Below are 10646 nucleotides of genomic sequence, written 5' to 3' on the forward strand. Positions count from 1 at the left end.
CTCTCCCTCCTTTAATTTCTCGAAACAGAGTGAGTTCCTTCTAATATTGAACGACTTATCCTTCGTATATTGGTATTTGCAGACCTTTGTTCAACGCTAAAACTTTCCACACCTTTTCTTTCTTTCTTTCTTTCTTTCAAAAAGAGTGAAAACAACCACTGTGAATTTAGACTAGACAGAGAGAAATGATAGGTTGTCATAATCTGATGTGAATTGATCTATAAATTTGATGATAATTTTTCAACAATTTAGATGTTTAAAGATTGAAAAATATTTAATAAATACAAAATCACTAATCTTATTTAAAAAATAAAAATTTAAGAACCTAATTAAAAATTATCAATCAGTTCAAAAGCATACAAATTAATTTAATAACTAAAAATGACACGATATTCTTTCCAACAAAAACTTATACATATCCATAATTAAATTGGAAATTAAATGTGGGAACCATGTCTTGTGCACGCTTAAAGAAAGATACATTAATCCCTGACTCAATATTCTACAGCAAAATTGACAGATGCATATACTACTAGCTAGTCAAGCTTTAAAATTGCTTTGCCCCTAAATTGCCGCCACCGTTACATACCTAAAAAATCTTGCTATTTTTAGAAAGGAAAATTGTGGACGACTAATTAATGCCCATGCATGCGATCAATATTGCCGTTACAATACTGTGATTACAAATTAATTAAGACTTGAAAAACTTTAATGTTACGGTACGTTGGAAATCACACAGAATAATAGTACCATGCTAGTGGTTTGAGTGATCATGTCCTTGTTGATCATATTGTTGTTGCTGATTGTAAAAGTAGGATGAGGGAGATGAGGAGGAAGAAAAAGTGGTAGAGAATTGAGAACTGAAAGGTTGGTGTTGTTGTTGTTGGTTGAAAAGATGGGATGTGTAATAAGGGAACTCTTCATCACCACTTGAAAGAATCTGTGCATATTGATACAGATTTGGGAAAACTTGGTGGTCATGTGTGGACAATGAAGGAGGGGCAACAGCATCAAGAGAAGAAACAGACCCAGTTGCACTAGAAGAAGTGGAGGAAGTAGCATGGAAGGGAAAAACGTTTCTGTTTGAGGAACCTTGTTGGTGTTGTTGCATATAGGGAACATTTTGATGAAGTCTTTCAGGGAAATTGAGCTTAGCTTTTGTGCCTTTGAACTTGAGTGCTGCTTTGTCATATGCAAGGGCTGCATCCTCTGCTGTTTCAAAGGTTCCTAGCCACACTCTTGCTGCTTTTTTTGGGTCACGGATTTCTGCTGCCCATTTCCCCCATGGTCTCTGCCTCACTCCTCTGTAGTGTGGCTTCTTTGTCACCTCTACACCATCACATGCATATCAATAACAGATTGGACTTTATAATTTAATGTGCTCTTCTACATAACTCTATTTTAATGTGTAAATTTTACACTTGTCTAAATGTAGGGATAAAATGTAAATATAAATAAAAAATGGTGTAAATATATATATATATATATATATATTCTGCTACGTGAAGAAACTCTCATGTTTTAGCTCCCTTGATGTTTACTTTTCGACATTTTCGCCAAAGACGAGAGATGAATAGATAAGAAAAAAGAAGAAATGTCACGACAACTTGAATATAAGACAGGCGCATGCATTGAATTTCTTTATTTACCAAGTTGTCGACATGCGACTTATACTAATATTGGCATTCAATTCTTTAGTTTTGAATATTTTTTTTATTTTTCTAAACAAGATGTGATCAGAGACACAATATATATATATATATATATATATATATATATATATATATATATATATATATATGTATATATATGTATGTATATATATGTGTGTTTCTTTCCTGAAAGTGAGAAAGCAACATATAAATTATTTGGTATCAGATAAATTTTGTGCATCATTTACGTGGTATGTGGATATATCATTCAATATATATAACGTGACATTTATATACAGACGCACATGGATCTAAACAAAGGCAAATTAAATATGTGTTACATATAGATGCATGGTATTTAAGAAGTACTGTATCAACTGTTATTACATTTATGGTTAAACTAATTACATTTTTATATGCTTAATTCATATTACCGCTATTTTAAAAAAATATGTTCTTTCTTTTGAGAAATTATGTAACTTATATCTTAATTCCTTTTTATTTAAATGAGTTAAGGTTTTTTAAGGTTATTTTTTTGCTATATATGAATCTCGATGTTATTTATAGGTCATTTTGAACTTCAATTATTAATTTTGAAATGTTAGAAAATGAGATGGAGATTTTAATTAATAAAATCTCAAAAAAAATTGTAGAAATAAAATCTCAAAGTTGACAGGTTTTGTTAATATAAAATTATATTTTTTTTAAAAAATAAAACTAATAATGTATATTTAGTATTTACAATTAGCTACTAATAATACTAGCTAGGAGACATATATATATAAAGACTCATTCCTAATTATTCAATACCATAAATAAATATTTACGTTAAAATAAATTAAAATGGAGTAATATTTTTCGTGAAAAATAAATGAAATGTAATTTTTCAAAATACACGAGAGAAAAACAGTGCAATTTTCTTGGGGCGAAAAGCAGTGCAATTTTCTTGGGGTGGAAAATAGTGTAATTTGAGAATCTTTGAAAAAAAAACGTATTTTACCATATATTTATTAACAACAAAGATCATAGATCGTTGTTCGTGGCTTGGAGAGTTGGAGTCTAGGACATTTTCATAAATTTATGAGATGGTAAGTATATACTTGTTTGGATTTAACAAGGAAGGAGGTATCGCAAATTCCAAAAACAAATGGATTCTATTTTCACTTTTAGTTTGTCATAGAAAACAAAATTGATTCAACATAGATCCACGAATCCACCATTTCCATTAATTGGAATTTAAAGATACAGAAACTAAAGTGTTTTGTTTTTTAGGAAACAAAACAATGAGCGATTGATCACTATAACATATATAAATTGTGTCAATTTTAGGAAATTAAACATGCTAATTAATTAAAATAAATTAAGATAGCTAGCAAATTAACCTTGATCTGGAGGAGGTTGAGATGGGTATGGTTGAGGTTGATCTTTGACCACGGAAGTTGAGGAAGGAAAGGAGTTTGATTGTGGCATGTGTGGGTTCCGATTGGTAGTTCCCATAACTTGAGAAAGAGCAGAAACCATTTCAGACATGTCAGTTTCTGAAGACCAAGATGCATAATTATTATAAGCATCAAAGTCTTCTACTGTCCCCTCTTTCTCCTCTGATGCTTGTGAAGATAGTGGAAGCTTGCCATATTGCATTCTTGGATCCACTTTTAGTTTGCTGCTCTATACTCTCTTTCTTATGAAATATGATCGTGTGGTCATGTCAGTATTGGTATATAACCCACTCATACCAGGCAAACATAAGGGCTGAGAACAAAGCAAAAAATAAATGTTATATTGTTATTCCTATATTAATTCAAGTTCTCGGATATCCCTTCCAAAATTTGATTACTATAGAAAAAAAGTTTTTGAATTTGGACTCACATTTAAATTTTGTAGATAAAAAATATGATTCTTAGATAAAAATTAATCATAACAAAATCAATAAATATTTTATATCAGTAACATTTTTAGGAATCTTACGCAAATAACATGAAAGACCCAAAAATCCTAATTCAAGTTTGGTCTTCTCTCTTTTTCTTCACTCTCTCAACTTTCTTTTTTCCCATAATTAACCATGATTGACTCTCATTTGAATTTTTATTTAAAGTGGTTCCATAAACACTCAGCATGTTGTAGTAAAGTCTTCTTATTTTGTTAAAATATCTGTTTAATTTTTTATTCCTCTCTTAATGTTAACGGCATTAGGAATGAGTGCAAGTTTACGGTAGTTATGAATTTATATATTTTTAAGTGAAAAAAGAGGGAAAATTATAACTGGGATGTCCACTTTATGGTAGTATCTACATAATTCACATTCTTTTTACAGCTCTCACATCTCAATTGCTAGACGAAATCCATATCTCTTGACTCTTGTCATATTCTTCTACACCAATTGGCTCTGGAACAAGTGGCTTCATAACGTTTAAAGAATAATGACAGTGACACGATTATAAGTGACTAAAAGAAAGACACATTTCTTTAATTATTATAGGTTATTTTTCTTTTTAATAAATTATAAGGTTTTTCAACACCTTCATTGATGAGTGGGATTAATCTTTGAGGGTATTTTTTGTTAGAGAAATTCGAGCTCATTCTAAGAAAAAAAATTGATAAATAATCCGTGTATTTGGGATAGCTAATGAAATTTGCTATTTTAAAAAATAAAAAATAAAGTGTTTTCATGCATTTGAAAAAATTTGAAATTTATGATTATTTTCAATAGTTTTTTCCCTAAACAAAATGTTATTCCCAAATTACTCTCAAATTTCCCAAAATCTTTAAAGTAATTATTACTAAAAAATAATTTGTGTGAATTACATTACAACCATATAATTGATTGACGGTATAAAAAATATTTATATTATTAGAGTCTATATTCTAATTAAATTATTATATTATTTTATCTTTTTTTTAGTTTTCGTTCCTAAATTTAATGGTAATCATCTTATTTTCTTAATAAAAAATAGGCAAAATTATATTTTTAGTCCCCCTAATTGTTTTCAATTTTGATTTTGGTTCCTCTGCAAAATTATTGACGAATTTTGTTCTCTTATTTTATTCAATCACACAATCTTAGTTCCTCAATTCAGAATTGGAACAAAGGAATATTGAATGTCATATATTACGTTTTTATTGGATGATGATTGTCACGTGTCATGTTCTGATGGGATGTCAACTCCATGGAAGATGAAATGTATTGTTGTTGTCATTCGTCAATCAGAACATGACATGTGGTAGTTATCATTCAATAAAAACGTGACATGTGACAGTCAATATTCTTTTATAACAGTCAACGTCCAATTCTGGACTAGGGGACTAAGATTGCCTGATTGAAAAAAATATAGGGATAAAATTCGTCAATAATTTTAAAGGGGAACCAAAATTAAAATTGGAAACAAATTGGGGACCAAATGTTTAATTTGACCTAAAATGTATTATGGGAAGTTTTCAAATTGATAAAGTTATTTTTTTTTAAATTGTACTATTATAACTGGGAATAAACTAGATTTAAACACCCAAAGCTAGTTTGTAGTGGAAAAGTCTTTATAAGAAGTATTTTAAGCATATTTCTATTTGACATATTATTGAATATTATATTCTTTCATGCTCCCAATTAAATATTTACAAGCATACGTGAAGTTTATATAATTATATAAACATTTAACTAGATATAACTTTAAGATCAAAATATGTTCTATCATATTGAAATAGACAATGAACCTAAATATATTCACATATAAAAATTTGAGTTGTTTACATGAAATATTATGTTCAAATCTCATAGTCTTATTGTAAAAGCACAAAAAAAATATTGAAACAGAAAATAAAAATAAATAGATTTTTAAAAGTTAGCTCGGGAAAAGATTATTAATATCAAAGTCATTAGAAAAAACATTTTGGTCATATGCCTGCTACCTGATACATATGATCTTTACATATACATACATATCCATTTATATATGCATGATATAGACTTGACACACTTTCTTACATATATATCCATATCAAGTTTAAATAATTAGAAGTTTGTCAATGACGTTTGCTGACAACACCCGTCACCATTCATAGACTTAGGTTTCTTAATGGATATACAAGCAGCTAGAATCAAATTGCATGTTGTGGCCTAACAACAGAATGATAATTGTTAGTCTCCTAATAGTGCAGCGTGACTTAGAATTATTTGCTTTCAAGGATCATTTCACTTGTCTATATCCCATATTTCCAAAAAAAATTAATTTCTTTTAAACACTACACAAAGTTGAGTCGTACGTAGATGAAAGGCACGCATGCACCACCCGAAGTTTTAATTTGTACGCCGCAGGCATGCACGCAGTACCATTGTCCTCACTCGTCCCTGATTGAATTCAGGCATGATCGATCTTTTCCTTTGCCTTTGGTCCTTCCATCACATGCAATTAATATAATCTCTTCTTTCAACGTCATCCCATGATTGAATTCCTATCTTTATATATGTACAATATTCTTTCGTTTCATTGTCATCAATCGTAAAACAATCTGAGCCATGTTTTGTAAAACAATTGTTTACCACAGGCATTCGATGACGATTCCAAAAAACATGTTAATACGTAAGGCGGTTACAATTTTGTAAATGAAATTTTTAATAAAGATGAATTTTAAAAAATCGTCTTAAAAGGTTGTCATTCTAAGTAAGTGGGATTTTTAATGATGCATGCGACATGTCTCTCCCTCCACTCTCTTGCGCTTAGGGTTTCCAGTGAATGAGGAATTGGAAGGACGCGAACTGGATTGCAGCGCTCACTTGTGACCCATGCACAAACTCATATCCACTGCGACGACTTGGAGGATGTCCAACAAGAGGTGTAGATCATGCACCACCTCACCAACCACCGCAACATCATGGAGCTCAAGGGTGCTTATAAGGACCACCACTCTGCCAACCTCATCATGGAGCTTTATGGGATCGGCAAGCTCTTCCACTGGATCATCGCCAAGGGCCACTACTCCGAACATGCCATTCCGCCAGATCATGACGGTTGTCCTCGATTGCCACACCATGGGAGTGATGCACAGGGATCTCAAGCGAGAGAACTTCATGTTCCTCAACAAGGACGACAACTCGCCGCTTAAGGGCACAGACTTTGGTCTCTCTGTGTTCTTCAAGCCCGATTAGTTTCATTCCGTTTCTTAAAGCCCCTCTTCGTGTTCTTGATCCTCGATCTTCCATATTGAGTGGGTATTTTGGTGATTGTCATTTTCGTTTGTAGATTTGTTGCTTGTGTTATTCACTCTTGGTTTAGGATCTTGAAAAATAGGAAAATTACTTTCAATCCAATCGTGATACTAAACACTCAGAACTTCAAGATGATATCAATGAATTAGAGAGGTAAATGGTATTTAATCCAATTTCCTTTCATTGTGCAATATCTATTTCTCAATCGAGCTATGTTTTTATTTTAACACTTGAGTACTTGATACGTAGAAAGCTTGTGAGCTTTCAACAATGTGTTATGAATTGTTTTCTTCCTAGGGGTGTTGATAATCACATTTCGCCTCTGCCTAGTTTACCTTTTTTGTGATTTTTGATGTGGTTTGTTTTGATTTTTAGGACTCATGTATACAACAACGAGGATTTGATGTTGTGTGCTTTGCCATACCATGACAAGCCTGAATTTGTTCGAATAGTACAAATACTTAATACAAGGTTAGGAAGATATTATTATGTGTTTTTGGTTTGATTGTGATGTAGACTACTACTGGTTGGAGAGCCTTATGATGTTTTTGTTAATTTTTGTAAAGGAATACTAAATGGGGGTTTCTTGATGGTGTGAAAGCTTCTATTGCATGGCTACCTAGAATGGTCATAATGCAGTAGTGCATCCGTGACAAGGGCATATTAGACGCCCTATGCAACTATATGAGTAATTGTTTTGTGTTTATTTGTGAATTTGGAAGTTCTCTAGTGGAATTAAATAATTAGATGGCTAAGGATTTGGTTATAGGCATCTCCGTCAAAAAAGTCTCAAACTTCAATGCCTGCAATTCGTTGTTGTGCTGATGTTTTCGTTGAAGTTTTAGGTATTGTTGTGATTGTTGATGATGATCTTGTAAAGAGGATACTTGCCTTTGTAAGTCTTCAACGTAGCATTAAGGAGGTTTCAGATCACAAGGTTAGCTTCCTAGGAAATTATTTTCCATGTATTAAAATTTAAAATTGATTATAGTTGGGTATCATATTGTAATATTTTTGTGATTACCTTCTCATTAGTAGGCAATGTAATTTCTTTCAAATGGTAAACTGTGTGAAATAAATTTGTTCTTTTGCTCTACAATATCCACTAGTGCAATATTATTCATCACAAATAGGAATAGTAGTGCAAAATTTTTTATGTGGTAAAAGTTTGTTAAGTGTTGCTATGTTTATTGTGTTAAACTAGTTTCTACTTTCTTTATAACTTGTTTCCATAAATGTAGAATCTGCTTGACTAGATCATGTTATAATCTATATTTTGTTCAAGCAATCAATTGCTTTATTTTGCATCTGATCCTTTTCTTTTTAAAACCCTTGAACTCTAGAATAGTAACATCATACAAGAATATAGTAGTTACCTTGCCTAGTTGGAGTAAGATTGGATATTGTTGTTTTGTTATAGCTTTAGTATTCTTTTTTCTCTATTGGGAAAGTAGATTTTTTTTATTGGTGAAAAATGAGTTGGCTTTAATCTTTCCAGTCATGAATTTTCGTTTTTTTCATGGTTAGGCTATGATACAAATTGAGTGCTAAATAATTTTCGATATCCCTTATTTTTTCATTAAAATCAGAAATAAAAGTAATTCACCAATATAAAAGATCCCTCCAATTTCTCTCCATATTTGTAATTGTGTTGGAAACTCCCTTAAAATAAACCCGCACTAAGCACCAAACAAAGACCATACACTACTAGAAAAAAATTATTTTATTATGTCAGTTAAAAGACACTTTCTACAATTATTATTAACCGTCGTCGTAGCCAACGTCATAGAAAGTATTTATTTTCTACAACGGTTCTATAAAAAATCTTTTTAGTAAAAGGTATCCTTCAAAGACGGTTATTAACTAAAAACCATCTTAAAAAGATATTTTTCTAATATGATTTTTAGTTAAAAACCGTCTCAGAAGAGTAGACTTTTTAAGACGATTTTTCAAAGAACCGTCTTAGAATGTATTTTTTTATAAAAAAAATTAAAATATATTTGAGGATTCCAAAACTGTTTTTACATTCTAAGACGGTTTTTCAGAAAACCGTCTTAGAATGTATTTTCAAAAAAAAAATTAAAATATTTTGAGGGTATACATGCCTATGTGAGTATCTAGCATTACAACATTGTAGTTTTCAATTTAGCGTGCAACCCAATCCCTAAAATCCTACAGGGCTCAGTTAGGCAACTAAGCAACACCTTATGATTAGTGAACCAATATTTCCCTGATCAACTGATAACAGTCATTTTATGATTAATGAACAACATTAAGAATTATAACGTGGATTTCACATTCTATCATAAACATGCTTTTCAACATTAGAAAACATCCAAAATAACTCTTGCATAATTCAAGAACAAGTTATGCTTATTCAGAAACAACTTATAGATACTGAAGCAATGGCAGAAGGATATGTCATGAAAGCACATCCAAAAATTAGATTAAGTTTCTCTTTAACTGAATGAATGAGTTATGCCCCCAACCCTGGATTGCTTCCACCAACAATAGGACACACACTAACCATATATAGAATATCAAAATAGATCGGGTGTATGAATGAAATTGAAAATGCAAGTTAACGAGAGAATTGGAGACAATAATGAAGTACACCAAAAGATTAGTTACATTTGTATTATAGATGCATTAGATATATTAGACTGGCATAATTTGCAGGGCCAATAGCTTTTTTTTCTAAAAAGCTCAAGCCTTCTCAGTAAGATTTTGATCAAAAGCTATTTGAACAAAAATAAACTAATCCAAAACACTATTATTTTTCCAGAATAAAACAACAATAGTCTAATCCCATTAAGTGAAATCAGCTAGATCGGTCACACAACATCATTAGACCCGATTAAAAACCAAATTCTCAAGGACTAATTCACTATAAAATCCCTTTTAATTATTTTTGTCCATGTCCTTCTTGGTCTCCCTCTACCCTTTTACACAGGGCTAAAAACCATTTGATCGACTATGTTATTAGAATATTTGAAACAAATAGTTTTCCAAGCAAAGGCAAAACAAATACAACAAAAACACAGTTCAGAAAACTAGAAGTTAAATTACACATCCAAATTTCTCAACTCTGAACTACATCTTAAATTAAAGAATAGAGTATGGCTGGTCACATAGTCCGATGCTTCTTAACCAAGATTAAAATCAAGAAAACATAGCTTCAAAAGCTTCTTTTTTCTCATGAATGAAACCATCAAACTATGTTACATTTATTTAAAGAGTGAACTATGCTTTCAAACTTTAGTGTACTACTCGAATACAATGTTTGAATTTTTAAGAACAAAAATTTGTCCATACTTCAGAGTAAACAATTTTATCTAGACTAGAGAAGTTCATTCTAAATTCAAAGCAGGTAGACATGCAAACAATCATCACATATAGACAACATCAACTAAGTGAAGCAACACAAATATTTTCTACAGGATAACATTATGAAAGTGTCTTAGCAACCCCAATAATAATCACAGCACCACCACTCATTTCCCCTGCCACTATGTAACATTTTACCTGAATTGAACGGATGACCCCACCTCGAGACCAAATCGCTTCTAAGCCAAGGCTTGAGCAAGACCCAAAGAAAATGATTTGTCAGGAGATTGTACAATCGATGTGATTATTGTTCCCCACTTATTCTAAAAAAGTAGAAGAGTAACCGATATTAGTTCCAATGCACAAGGAAAACAGTTCAAGCTAACATATTATGAACTCATATTATGAACTCCAAACATCATTTCATCAAAGCCTTCAATAACTTAGATTCTAACCTTGCATGAAGA

The 10646-nt window shown here is 31.3% G+C and overlaps 1 protein-coding gene and 1 pseudogene across 1 annotated transcript; both read right to left on the minus strand.

Annotated features, from left to right (window-relative positions):
• Nucleotides 1-411: 411 nt before the first annotated feature.
• On the minus strand, nt 412-3373 carry LOC114424387 (ethylene-responsive transcription factor ERF113-like). The gene is made up of 2 exons (XM_028391228.1): nt 3035-3373; nt 412-1329 (listed from the first exon to the last, which is right to left on the minus strand). Exons 1-2 carry the CDS (start codon nt 3291-3293, stop codon nt 755-757), a joined length of 834 nt encoding a protein of 277 aa, XP_028247029.1. The 5' UTR covers nt 3294-3373; the 3' UTR covers nt 412-754.
• Nucleotides 3374-6363: 2990 nt separating this feature from the next.
• On the minus strand, nt 6364-6846 carry LOC114424044 (annotated as a pseudogene).
• Between the last annotated feature and the right edge of the window lie 3800 nt (nt 6847-10646).

This window comes from Glycine soja, chromosome 8, assembly GCF_004193775.1.
Source record: "Glycine soja cultivar W05 chromosome 8, ASM419377v2, whole genome shotgun sequence".
Lineage (NCBI taxonomy): Eukaryota > Viridiplantae > Streptophyta > Magnoliopsida > Fabales > Fabaceae > Glycine > Glycine soja.